The sequence below is a fragment of the Ostrea edulis genome, chromosome 2, assembly GCF_947568905.1.
Source record: "Ostrea edulis chromosome 2, xbOstEdul1.1, whole genome shotgun sequence".
Taxonomy (NCBI): domain Eukaryota; kingdom Metazoa; phylum Mollusca; class Bivalvia; order Ostreida; family Ostreidae; genus Ostrea; species Ostrea edulis.
This window is the reverse complement of record NC_079165.1, coordinates 103,634,241-103,649,486: the sequence shown is the minus strand read 5'-3', so window position 1 is coordinate 103,649,486 and position 15,246 is coordinate 103,634,241. Positions and strand designations below refer to the sequence as shown.

Here is a 15,246-nt window from a genome sequence, read left to right as displayed (position 1 = left end):
TAAGTTTTAGTTATTGCTTTTTAATTTCATCCAGGAGGTCTGGAAGAAAGATTGGGAGTCAGGAATAATTTATACTTTTGAGTGTTGGTTGATTTTCCAACATAAGAGTGGTGGGAAAAGTTGTTTATAGACAGATTTAGGTGACTTGAGAGACTGAGACAGAGTTTAGAATTTGTTGATCGTGCATTTGAGAGATTTATACCATTTTAATAAATTGTAAAAAAAAAAAAAAAAAAAAAAAGGTCTTATTTCGAATACAGAGATTTACAAGGTTTTCTAGAATTGAGGGTTTTGCCTATTTTGGAAATGCGGGATAGTAAAGAGTGAGAATCGAATCAGAAGATACTGAGTGTTTATGGAATTTTGTGACTTCCTTACAATCTAGGTGTTGATAAGCTTGACAAATAGAGAAGAGAATTTAAGAGATTTCGTGTATTAATAAATTTAGTGTGACTTGGAGAGTGCGGGTAAATAATATAGGAGGTATTGGTTGTAGGCAGTGGTGAGTGATATAGTTGAGTAATCGAAAGTTGATGATTAAAGGGAGATAACTCAGTATTGCGAAACAGGAAGTTAAGGGCGTTAAATTTTAAACCACTGTGCCACAGAAGCCCTCCTAGGTTCAGGTTGAGCCGTGTAACGCAAGCCTTACCACGAAAGATACGACACCACCCCCATAGACCGTTGCGAATGGTTCATACCAAGTTGGTCTGGTAGTTATAAAAAGAAGTTAAAATTGTTCCATTGTTAACGGACGACGCACGACGACGGACGACAACCGATTGCAATAGGTCACCTGAATTTACCCTTGGCATGTTAAAACCCTCACTGCTACGGCCCTGAGAGCTAAGCACAGGACTAAAGTGGTACTTCACCTACAGGTGGTGACGTCTCAATATGATTGAAAAAGTCTTGAAGGGATTTAGAACAAATAAAATTTATTTGTAAACAAATACAAACACCAAAGTAGTAGCCATTGTTTACTTTAAAAAATAAGTGTGGCATTTGCCACACTGAAACTACACTACATGTTTCAAATGAATCTCCACAAACATAACTGGAAAAAGTCTGAAAAACAAATGCAACGCACTGACTGACAGACAAAGGGACGGGTAGACAGAGAAAAACATACAGTCCTCTTCGGTTTTAAAAGTCGGTGGGCAACTAATAACAGATCAATAAAAAATCCATCATTACATCAAAGTGGTATTCATTGACATCACCAACAAAGAAAGACAAGTCATTCCATTTTTTCAAGAAAGGGAGATAAACCATCAAACTAGAACATGTATCATGAAAGGTGAAGATAATGAACAGTGATCAATCTCATAACTCCTATAAGGAATACAAAATAGAGAGTTCGGCAAACAGGGACCCCTGGATATACTAGAAGTGGGATTAGGTGCCTAAGAAGAGGAAGCATCCCCTGTCGACTGGTAACATCCGCCGCGAGCACATTCAATATCTTAATCAGGTAAACAGAGTGATTCGTAGTCACAATCAGTGTGTCAAGAATGATCTAAAGATCGGTATGAAATTACATTGTTACTATTTAGAAAAAAAAAACAATCCAACATTATATCAAAATGGTATTTATTGACATCATCAACAAAGAAAAATAGGTCACGCCATACCTTTAACAATGGTAGATAAGTACGAAGCAGAGGCGAAGGATTCTGTGGTGTCTTTTATTGCGATTTCAAATGGATATATGTAATTGACATATGAATGAAAATGATTATTTTTAATATTAATCATTTGAAAAATTGACCTTAGTGCATCCAATTTCCTGAAAGAAAATTTGTAAAATATTGAATACGAAATGATGCAATGATCACGCATTAGCTTTGTCGGAGAATTAAATGTAATGAAACTAATTGAAGATCACCAATAGTTATCAATCACTAAGGTCTTGAATTGGTTTTGTTAATTTCTTTCATAAAATCAACATTTATGGACTAACACAGATTTCAATGTAAGAATATTGCCCATATCATAACGGGGAAACAGTGAAATGAATCACTAGAATTGTATTTGAATTAAAAACTGAGAATGAGCCCTCAGTTTCACAGGTTCCTGGAGCTTAAATTTAATGTATAAAACGAAAAATGCCCTATTTCGTGTAATTCTAAGTCATTGACAATACGTCTGAACATAGTTGAAACATCCAAACAAACGGGTAGCATCAGCAAATGCATAAAAAGTTGTTGAAAAGAAGGACTTCTAATCGTGGTGTGTTATTACTTCAAACGTCCTCGCTTCGTCTGGTAGCAATATCCGGTGTCGGTGATACACAGTAGTTACGTAAACATTAGGTCTAAACACACCCCCTCTTATCAAGTTTCATTGTTAACTCAACCTTCAATAACTACGTCTTTCAAATTTGAAAAATAGCATTACATGCTCCGGTTACACGAAGAACCAAGATGACTTCCTTCACGGTCAATGCTACATCGGTAGTTGGTAAGAGAATCCTTCCGCAGCGCAAGGGATTTCTATTGATTGGTGTTTGTTCCTTTTTATGAAATAAAATGTGTAGCTTTGTCATTTCGCATTAAATCGACGCCGTAAAATGGCTGAAACATTGCCAGAACGGCGTAAAACCGCAACCAATTAATTATGCATTAAATCATACGGAATGAAACTCATTTATACCGATATCATATCATATAAATTACATTTGTAACTCGTGACAGTTTACGTGTTTTCATAATTCTCTTCATAACTGTATTTCGCGTGTTTCATGTGCTGATTCTTTATGTATGTTTGTAATGATGATGAGTTTAACGACTGAAAGGTGAACAAATTATAAGAAAACATGTCACCTGATCCCTCCTCTAGTGTGTCCATGGATCGGTGTTTGCCCAACTCTTAATTTTGTATTGCTTATAGGAATCATGAGATTGATCACTGTTCGTTATCTTATTCTTTCATGGATAAAAGTTAACTTCATTCCTTCAAAAGATATATGTACTCTTACAACTTCAGACCTTTAATTCTACTCGTTTGAAACTGTTGATGGTATCATGTAATTTAATGGGTCATCTATTATTTTGATAATAAAATTTCGCCCTATACAAGAAGAACGTGTACGTTTAATACATATTGATTATATTTGTGTTTGATTAATAATACAGAAATCATCACATTATTGCAAGTATTTCGCTACCAACACTAACACATTATGACACTTAATTAAAATAAAACTATCTCAGTTTTTAAAAAAAAAAGTTTTCTTTGTTAAAATGAAAGTGAAATTGTTTTGAATATGTCACGTGAAAATGTATAAACGTTGTTCTGTTAGGTATATGTATACCATAATTACAACCATTAACATTCAGAAATAAGTGAACAGAAGAGAAGATTTGTATTGATTTTACTTGTAGAATTAGATATATTGACATTGAATATTAATCCAATTCAAAACAGGCTATGTAAGATTAGGAAAAGATCAGTTAACATTATATAAATACCTCAATCTCAAATGTGAAAATAAATAACGCTTGATAAGATATTTCGCCGAAAACACAGGAGATAAAAAGAATGTTAAAAAATTAGAAAGACTATAATAAAAAATATTATTACATATATATATATATATATATATATATATATATATATATATATATATATATATTTCAATTTCAGTTCGTCCAATATGAAAATACATAGGAATATAAAAAAGATGACGATGATGTTGTTCAGAGATGGTAATATACATAGAGATCATTTATACATAGGTCACCAAATACGAAAAAAAAAAAAAAAACACTATGGGAGTTTAAAAAGAAAATGTTAATTGTATCAAACAGAGATATATTATACATGCATATCAAATGCAACAAAAGCATAAAGTATTCGGGAAAGCTGCTCCTTATTTGCAATGTTTAAACAACGACCTGATTTCTTTAGCAAACTGTTCGTCCAGGAATGCATAAATGATTGGATTAGTAATATTGTTTATGATGTACATCCTATACACGAAGAGCACGCCAGCTCTAGCAGAATCTGAAAACTCCTCCCAGAACTTCGAGTTCCTGGCCTCTAGTAACATGATGATAACCTTAGGGATGTAACAAATGAGGAAGATTATCGTGATGAGCATAAACATCAGAGTGAATTTATGTACAACTCGCAGGTTGAGTCTTTCCTTTCTCCGTTTTGCGTTTGACTTATAAGGATTCACTTTTCTTTCACGTTTTGTATTTGTTGTAAGAGTTTTTCCTGTTGGTTTTATAAACTTTTGAGGAGGTAACGATTCGGATAATTCTGTGTTGTACGTCTCGACAGAGTAAGTGCCATCATCAGTGTCACTAAGCGGCCCGTTGCTACTCGGGATTTTGACCTGAGAGTGATCAATCTTGCTGGTCTTTTCTACTTCCGAACTGGTATCGGGTTTGCAATCGATTTTAGAAAACTTGAAGTGTGCAAGAATAGTGTATCCAATTTTAGAATACAGACAAATTAGCGTGACAATGCATGCAACTGTTATGAGGACTAAGGCTCCTCCAAAGATCAAAGAACCTGTTTCGTTGGTGGTTTTTAGCCTGCTACACCGTAGTCCAACGATCCCCTCCTCCTCATTAGGAAAGGGAACGGATCCATAAAAATGAACCATAGGTACAGCATGTATAAATGCTACCAACAAGCTCAAGCTTAAAGCAAATCTTTTCCATTTCAGTGTCATTTGTTTAGCAAGAGGTCTGCAGACTTTGAGATACCTTTGCACGGCAATGATCACGAGAAAAAAGCCTGACGTAAAAGTAGTAAACGCCGCGAAGAACCACCAAGCTTTACACAGGTGCATGTTGTTGAACTCGGCCTGCATCATGTTGAGAGCGATTCCAAAAGAAGCGCAAACCAATGAACCACATAGATCCGCCGTAGCAAGGAATGGAATAAAATATCTCTCCTCCTTGTTTCCTCTCATCTTAAATCTATAAATCAGAATCACTGTAGAATTTCCCAACAAACCAGTTAAGATATACAGAGACAAAATCACATTATTCGGGGTTAAACCCCGTGCTAGCTCACTATTCCATTTCTCCAATTTATCCGATAAATACGAACTGTTCTCCATCTTTGTTGTTAATGTCTGGTATGAGCTTCCTGGTTCAAATAGTTTTCCATTTATTTCACAGGAATAAAACATAGTCATAATGCTTTCGACACAATAAGAGAAATGTGAATATATTCCTATTTATAGTTTACGGTAGAGTTAATTTGTAAGACTGCCGCTGTGTATGGTGGGCTGGAATTTAGCATGTATTAAATGTTTGTTCAGACTGCATTTCACTTAAAAATACGGCAAATGTGAATGTTTTCAATTCAAAATATCAACGTAGACTTCCTGCATTTCCCATCGGGCGGGACGTTAAAAGGTGCCCCGTGTCAAAGATTACAACCACCTTGGCACGCAAAAGATCGTTTACCTGATTTTCTTAAAAGAGTAGGTTCACTGGGTGCCGTCAAGGAAACTGGCTGAAATATTGCCAAAATGGCATAAACCATACACACTTAAGGTAGCTACTGATAGCTAGCCCCCCAAAAAATCACTCATTGAATTTTTTCAATTTTATTTATTATAATATTCAGACTTTATCCTAGAACATATAAAAAAAATCGACAAAAGTAATCAGGTTAATTTTCGAGGAAAGCGAGATTGAAATCCCCTCTTTTGCAGCCCAAAATGCAAAAAATGCCAAAATTGAGCAAATTAACACAGAAGCCAATAAATTTTTTTTATTGACATCAGAAATATTGTTTGTCATATATATTTATGTAAATTAAACACAAACAGATAAAAAAAAAATCAACATTAATTAGAAATTCAAAATGCATCCAAGGGAAACATTGGGATGTTTGACTTGGCAATTGGCCAAATTTACCCTAAATATGGCGTTTTTCAAACACTATCAGGCATACATTTTCTGACAACAAAACAATTCTGCTCATAAAATTTCTGATTTTATTTCATTTTCACAATAAGTCAAGTAGTATCTAAATACAGATAACTAGTCAAGGACAAGGAAGGAAATGTCATAACATCTCAAGCAAAGCAACTAGAAAGATGGACAGAACACTTTAAGGAGACATTGAATAAAGTAAATAACTGTGAGGCATTGAACATCCAACCTTTTGGCGAGTCTCTTAATATCGACCTATCAGACATCTCCATAGATGAAATCAAAAGAGCCATTAAGAAATTAAAGAACGGGAAGTCCCCTGGAAAAGATTCAATTTGTGCTGAAGTACTTAAAGTAAATGTAGAGTTTACAGCAACTATTATACACCAACTGTTCAATAAGATCTGAAACAATGAAAACATTCCGGAGGACTGGACAAAAGGCATCATCATAAAACTGCCCAAAAAAGGAGACCTAACAATATGCGACAATTGGAGAGGTATAACATTGTTATCCATACCAAGTAAAGTATTCCTTAGAATATTGTTAAATAGAATAGATGACTTAATCGACAAGAAATTGAGGGAAGAACAGTCTGGATTTAGACGAAACAGAGGATGTATTGACCATACATTTACAATCAGAAATATCATCGAACAAAGCTTAGAATGGCAAAGCAAAATCATCTTCAATTTCGTAGACTTCAAAAAAGCATTCGACAGCATTGATAGACATTACATGTGGAAAATACTTTCAGCATATGGACTACCAGATTACATAGTAGCACTTGTCAAAGTGTTCTACAACAACTATGAATGCTGTGTTATCCACAACGGAGAATAATCTGATTAGTTTAATGTACACACTGGAGTGAGGCAAGGCTGTATTGTATCTCCTCTTCTCTTTATCACGGCTATAGATTGGTGCATGAGATCTACCCTCGGAAATGAAAATACTGGAATAAGATGGACATTGGAATCATTTCTCGAAGACCTTGATTTTGCCGATGATGTCTGTCTCATCTCTAGCAACAAACAACAAATGCAAAGAAAGACAGCACGACTAGAAACAACTGCACAGTCTATTGGTTTGGACATAAATGCAACGAAGACAAAAGTATTGGCGATAAACAATACCTGTAATACACCCATAAGAATCCAGGATCATGACATCGAAGAAATAGACAACTTTACATACTTAGGTGCCATCATAAGTAAAGACAATGGAACATCAAAAGACATAACATCGAGAATTAGCAAGGCAAGATCAGCTTTTTGTCAGTTAAGACCTTTATGGAGATCAGGAAAAGTTTCCCTTAAAACTAAAGTAAGGATCTATAGCAGTAATGTCAAGTCCATATTACTTTATGGAGCAGAGTGCTGGAAACTTGTTCAGAGCGATCTTAAGAAGCTGTCATCCTTCCATAACACCTGCCTTAGGAGAATCTGCAAAATCTATTGGCCGAAAATGATCTCTAATAAAGACCTATGGAGTAAAACATCTCAAAAGAGCATCCAATTAGAAATTAAACAACGCAGATGGAGGTGGCTAGGGCACGCCATGAGAATGAACAAAGCATGCCCAGCAAATGTCGCTCTCAGATGGACTCCTGAAGGGAAAAGAAAGAGGGGAAGACCAAAAGAAATCTGGTGAAGAATGATAGATGGAGATTTGAAAGAGATGGGACTAACCTGGAAAGAAGCAGAAAAGAAGGCAAGGGACAGACAAGTGTGACGGGAGCTGATTTCAGCCTTATGTGCAGACATGCACGAAGAGGATTAAGTAAGCAAGTAGAAATAAATTTTAAGAGATACAGTCAGCTGAGATAAACTATTGATCTTAAATGATTAAGCATTCCCAAATTATCACTTTGAGCATTCAACATCACAATACTAGAAGTTTCGATGAGCCATTTAAGAATGATATATAGTGTGTGCTATTGCAGTTGACCTTTTTGCACTCACAATGATTGCCTAAATATTTAGTTATTTTTCATACAATTTCTTGTAATAACTGGACCCAATATATTACCTATACACATTTTTGATAGAAATTGATATGAGTATACAATATAATACACCAAATATGTTTAAATATTTCAATAGATAATTATTATCAATGGAAAGAGGCCCATGGACTGCCCATGGATCACTAAGTCCATCTGAGCCATCTTGCCCTTCACAGATAGGTGTGTCTTTAATAAGTTTAAGATTCCTAATTTTAGTTTCACAATGAACCAAAAACTCACTATTAGATAACTGAGAATGCATGTATATTGCATTAACTAACAGTAATTTTCCCCAGGTGAAGGTCTATGTTCACTGTATGTATAAGGTGGTGGTGGTGGGGGGGGGGGGGGTGAATTAGTTCCATTATGAAACTTTTCTAAAAATTTGATGTACATTGATGTATCAATGATGTATGTTTCAACCCAATTTTGAATTACAACGAAAATTCAAACACATTGATTGAAGTTATAAAATTGGCAATCTATCATGTGCATATTTTTTTAACTAATATATCTAAGAAAGAGTAATCAACAGTGAAATTTCCTTTACATCTCTGCAATATTATTGTCTTTCAAAAGGCATGTGCATGTAATACATGAGTACATGTACTTGTTTTCCCTTAAATTCACAATTTAGTTTAAAGTATGTTGTACAACATCCACTGCTCTGAGCTCATAAGTGAAGTAATGTTTTTCATCCAAGTCCCAGATTTTGCAGTAGTTCTTTAATCTTCGGAACTTGATCAAACATTTTTAAATTTGTGGAGTTGTGGGGATCCAGGGGATATGTCATCATCACTGTAAATGGAGTATCTGTTCAAAATATAGATAAATATATTTAAATATAGCAAAAAAGATGAATATCTGATATACTCATAATTGTCTTTACAAATGCTGTCTGATGTTTATCTAAAGAAAATATAGATTAGTATCTTTCTTGCTGTTAAACTTGTTGACTCGAAACCCACTTCAACCTGCACTGGTCCTATCTAACCTCCAATGGTCCTCAGGCTGATGCCTAGAAAAAAGATCATCATAATTGATATTTCCACAGTTAGGTCTATATTATACCATTGAGTAATTAGACTGCGTCAGACAATGTGGATTTTAAAATTGTGTCTCATATTCAGTAAAAATTAAAATACTGATGTTTCAAAATTATAAATTGCAATATGAGATGACATATATGTTTTCATAAACTGCCATAGACTCATCATATCTGTTTTATTTACAAAATGTGGGTCAAGAGAAGGACACACGTGTAGTATATATATCTTACTTATACATCCAATGCATATATTTGCCTATGAGAGGGCATATGCAGACTTGTGATTAATTTTCATCATTTTTAGAAAGGTTTTGCAAACCTACATGTTTGTGTGAAACACGAAACCTCAGGTTTGATATATGTCTTAGGTCACTGAAATTTCAAAGTAATAGTAGATGTATAGTATACTATAGTCTAGGGAATTATAATTCAATGTAAAACTTATACGGTACCAATTTTGATGCACCAGATGCGCATTTCGACAAATAATGTCTCTTCAGTTATGCTCAACCGAAATGTTTGAAATCCGAAATAACTATGAAGTTTTAGAGCTAAATATTGCGAAAAACAGCGTGCCAAAAAAGTGGAGCCAAATTCGTCTAAGGATAAGAACTATGCATGAGGGAGATAATCCTTAATTTTGAAATGAATTTCTAAATTTCATAACAGCAATTAAATATACATCCGTATTTTCAAGCTAGTAACGAAGTACTTAGCTACTGGGCTGTAGAGACCCTCGGGGACTAACAGTCCACCAGCAGAGGCCTCGACCCAGGGGTCGTAATGTAAAACTTATACGGTACCAATTTTGATGCACTAGATGCGCATTTCGACAAATAATGTCTCTTCAGTGATGCTCAACCGAAATGTTTGAAATCCGAAATAACTATGAAGTTTTAGAGCTAAATATAGCCAAACACATCCCCCCTTGGCCCCTTCCATTTTCTATCCGGTTCCCCCATCTATACAGATATTTGTTTTCCATAACTTTTATACATGTAGTTCAAGGTATGTTATTTTCGTAACGGTTATTTTCATAACAATATTTTCTTAATAAAAGAGTTGTGAGAGCCCATTACAAATGTGGTATACATTTACATGACATCCGTTTACAATTACATACACAGGTGGGAGATATATTTAAGCACACGTGGAATATATAAATACATACAAAATAAAAAATATACTGTATGTCGTGTGTTTAAACTTACAAATGTTATTATAAATCGCATTGTGAAATAGCAGAGGAAATGTGAGTTGAACTTTTGAATACAAATTTATGGCATTTTTTCCCACTCACCAAACGAAACTATGATTTCGTTGTCCAAGTTTAATGCATCCACCAAATTCCTTTTCTTGCAAGAAACTTTGTTTAGCCTCTCAATGACTGTAAACAGTATTTAATCTCGCAGCATGCAGCACTCGCGTACTCGGACATTACGATGCATCAATCAACAACTTTGTTTACGTAGCTTAGCGCATCTATGTACATGGATTGGTGGTTGGTTTAACATTTCGTTTGGCAAAAAGTTTCACACAGATGAAACATTTGATTTACCATTATTACAGACATTGACGTATACGTATGTGGTATGTGCTGATTTTCTCTAGACGAGTCAGTCACAGCAACAAAACACTTTCGGAACCCGTTTTTGTTTTTCGACTATTCTATGACGGAGTAAGGAATTCCGGAAAATAAATTCACGTGAAAATACACAATTTTTACTGATCACATGGTTGCTATCCGTCGCTATCCTAATCCATGTAAACTTTCGTGTGCTTCATTTCTCACACAAACTACTTTAGATTACGGTTTCCCTAAAGCAAATGTGTACATACATATTAGTACTAGGGTGTTTTTCGAGTTTAATTTCAGATTTTGTCCGATAGTTTTAAATGAACAATTTTCCATTCTCCTGAAAAAAATTCTACAGTAGAGAATGCGGCAGTCTAATGATTAGGACTCTTAGGCTCGGGATCCATTCTTCATCGCTGCACCACCTTTAAGGTGTCCGATCCACACACCCCTCCCAATTTTTTTTCGGAACTAATTGTTATGCAATTCAAAACTTGGCATCAAATGAAAGGTAATTAACATACACAGTGATGCACCAAAAGAATTTGACAAGACAAGACATATATATTAAGAAATATCTGTTATAGAGATTAACGTTAATCTCTATGAGAAAAGCTAATTTCTGACATATTAAGTCAATTAGAACATAATTTCCAAAGAAAAATTTTGGTGAAAAGCTTCCTATTACGAGTTACATACCATGGTCTTTCAGAATATGCAAAGAAAAGTAAAGGTCATCATAAGAATTATGAAAATAGTTTATTTTCTACATTCCTGCAAGGGAAAATAACTCTGACAAAAAAATCTAATTCACTTGAAGTAGTTCTGGGCATCATCTACTCTCACTTGTTTTCACAAAAGATTTAGTGCAACAGATATTGAGTTAATTCTTGTGAAAATAAATGATTTTATGGATCGGATACCTTACCAGTGACAGTGACTTATCCTTCGCAAAGGGTCCGGCAATTGAAATAGGGGTGAAGAGTAATTCGGATATGATGGAGAATCCTAATTGCTACGGCCTTGAGAAGCATCGGAAGCCAAAATTCATGACAATTTTCCTGAAAACTAGTGTTACGTGAGTTAAAATTCTCGAAAGGGACGTAAAACAACAAACAAAATAAAAATGTGCTGTGTTCCGCACAAATGCTGACGTGTTCTGATAAAATATCAAAGTATATTTATGATAACGACATGACGTTAATCTGTAGCATTATGGAAGCATTGTAGATCCAAGACTGACAAGGATTGCAAACAAGAAAACACGTACGCTACTTAAATATAAATGTTCGTTTGGTCATAGTAGAAATATAAATCTTTAGATCCTAATTAGAAGAAGAAAACATCTAGATCTAAGATTTGCACCTGGTATCAACTTACTCCCCGGAAAAGGGTTTCGTACAAAACATTTAGAATAAGTGAAATGTAAGAAACTGCTGAAACACACATTGGATGTGATTTTATACATGCTGTCCGCTTTTATAGTGGATTTGATTTGTGATCTAAAAAAAATAGCAGAAGTATCAATAACTAAACTTTATGAAAAACGGGATTACTTCACCTTCTCAATCGTCAACTTCCCATAATTATGTAGCAATACTCCACTATCGTTTGCGTTATTGTGTTTCTGTCTCCCAAATGATTCAAGCAGCGAGAACATGTTCTGCGTATGATCAATTTTTTGCAACAATTTATTTGTAGACCGGTCGTGGTAACTCAGTGGAAAAGCATACCCGAAAGATCATGAATGCGAGCCCCGCTGGTTCCATGGCCGTGTCAAACTTAGCATGTAAATGTTAGTAATGAATGCTCCTTCGCCAAGCACTTGGTATCTAGAAGCGAGAATCACAGCAATTTTGGGTATGACTTTAAAAACGGAGGACCCACGCCACGTTAAAGAATCCTCATTGCTAGAGCCCGAGCATAGGTCTAAATTTGTGGTACTCCACCTACACCTAGTGACGCCTCAATATGAGTGAAAAATTCTTGAAGGAACATAAGATTAATCATACATTTTTTTTTATTGGTAAACAAATAAAGACATCAGCTGTTCCTAGATAACAAATACATTGTGATATATATATATCTGTAATGCGCATGTAAATTCATTACTGCCATTCATAGTTTCATTTACTGTTGAAAATACCTATCAGATGCATTGTAATCAATGAAATTAAATTACTGAAAATTTTTAATCAAACCGTAATTATGTCTTTAAGATATCCGCAGGAATAATTTCATTGGCTGATAAAATAGTAGCTCCGTTGTGAGCTCAAGGGGTGTTGTTAGATTTTGTGTAGTAAAATACGTGAGTGAACTAATTAGACTTCTTTTAATGATATCGCGCTTCGAGGTATACTTTGATGTCTTTTTACCAAAAGTTGCATTTTCGAAATGAAGATTTTTGCCGAAATTTTAGGACAGACTTGTCTTGACTTAACGGTCAAAGTATAAGACCAGTTAAAGTAGTAATCTAAAAAACATGTACTTATATTATTCAACTCCAACTAACAATGGCCTAATTATAATATATAGCAGATGCCTATTTTTCTGACATATTCTTCAAAATTATCGTTAGTGTTGTTGGATTTAAATCTCAAACGGAGAAGAATACCACATCAACACTCATGTGTATCTTATTGCAATATGATGAATTGTAAGATAATAGCATCATCGCTGTAACTAATGGAATCAGGATGCATACATTCCCGGTCTCTGCCTTATGAATTATATCAGACACTTGCCTTATGAATTACATCAGACATTTGCCTTATGAATTATATCAGACTCTTGCCTTATGAAGTACATCAGACACTATTAATTGAGATGATATGATGGGTCTGGGTATTAAAATATCTATAAATAACAGTAACAAAATAAGAGGGTTATCAGAAAGGTGATACAATTCCACGGTCCAAAATTTTGTAGGCTGTTTAAAAGAAAAATGATGGAAGATTTTAATCTTCTCCTGAAAGATGATAATCTCAAATTTTCACATATGTCAATAAATTAATTTTTTAGCTATGAAAGTGTGTTGCAGGTAATAAATGCCCAAAATATCAATTACATCCTCTTTCTATAACGACATCATTAACTGTTAACTTAAAATTCTACAGGACACATTGTGATTTCTATAGATGTTCTTCTGATTATCTTCACATTTCTTGTTCTATAATGTGTTATAGTAAATGTAGGGGGACTTAGGAGAAAAGCAAAGATAATGTAGTGAGAACTAAAATTTGTTGGATTTTGGAATGCTGGTAAACTGTAGAATTAAGTGCGTTGTAACAAATGTATTCATTAAGCGAATTTTATTCTCGATATAAATTGGCTATAATGCAAATCCTTTTGGTATTATTATGTAAAATTCATAAAATGTATACTATGTATTTCTTTTACAAATGTTAGCAATAACAACGGCAATGAAAAACGTTCGACTTCCATACACACTGATATATTGTTTTTCTTGATCGTTTTATATCCGTATGAGGCTTCTGTCTAGCATAGAGATCGAGAGGTGAAAAACATTATGTAAGCAATCCTAAATGTGACAAATAACACCTCAAGTCAGATGGTTTACCTTCATTTAGGTCGTGTACCTACAGTAATGATAGGGAAATTACGAATACTAAATATTTTCTTAAGAACATCTACAAGAAATGAATTTTAACACCAAGCAAAATAAAGGATGAATTTTTTTGTTCATTGAATTTCTGAAATCTTGATGATTTGAAATTGAAAACGACTACTACAATCACCTGAGTTTACAAAATGATCAGTAGTTCAATCCTTCTTGCTTTAATACAGCTATGTTAAAGGGCTATTTTGCATACCATTCTTAAAGCTGTTATTTTATTAGCCTAGCATTCAAAATGACTGTCAAACTCATACGACATTACGTAACTGTTTTAAAAAGTTCACCTTTTTATCACATGGGTCTTTATCCTACAAAATTCATTGAAGATTGGTGATTCTTTTCCTGCCTTGTTATCAAATACTTTAGAGATTTTACTCAGATGGTTACAACTGATATTAACGAGTACGTGACAAAGTAAATATTTCCCAGAGCTATGAAATTTAACAACATTTTGTTATTTGTCAAGATTTATGATTAATATGTGTATGTATGGGTTTGAAATTATTCCTTGAGTCAGTTACCCCAAGTATCGGAAATAACGAATGGACAGGCCTCTGTAAATGCAAATACATTTCGTGATGGTGCCTCCGCTAGTGATGGTCGCTTTATTGGTATCCGGAACGTTTTCGGCGGATATTCGTGTTACCGAAAATGACAACATTTCTCGTTTCGTTTACTTTGCTAACATCAGAGAAAATGTCCTCTTGGACTCTTTATCATCCAAGTCTCAGCCACTGACATGGTATAGTCAGTTTTTAAATCGAGGTAAGCTACTGACAAACAAGTTAATGGTACAGGGGTTTCAACAGTCTCGATTGAAGTCAGCATTTCGCAAATTCTATGGTCGTTAAAACGATCTAGTTCGTCAATACAACCTATCATTGGGTCAAATGCTGTCTGACGTGTTTCATACCGATTGTTAAGCCGTTCTTGGCACACTGATTTTGACTGCGGATAACTCCGTTTACCTGAACAGGATATAGGGCTCACGGCGGGTGTGACCGGTCGACAGGGGATCCTTACTCCTCCTAGGCACCTGATCCCACCTCTGGTGTGTCCAGGGGTCCGTGT

The 15,246-nt window shown here is 34.7% G+C and overlaps 1 protein-coding gene across 1 annotated transcript; it reads right to left on the bottom strand.

The window, feature by feature from the left end:
• Positions 1-3,359: 3,359 nt before the first annotated feature.
• Positions 3,360-5,273, bottom strand: LOC125680605 (cholecystokinin receptor-like). The gene has a single exon (XM_048920284.2). The coding sequence runs from the start codon at positions 5,156-5,158 to the stop codon at positions 3,875-3,877; it is 1,284 nt and encodes a 427-aa protein (XP_048776241.2). The 5' UTR covers positions 5,159-5,273; the 3' UTR covers positions 3,360-3,874.
• Between the last annotated feature and the right edge of the window lie 9,973 nt (positions 5,274-15,246).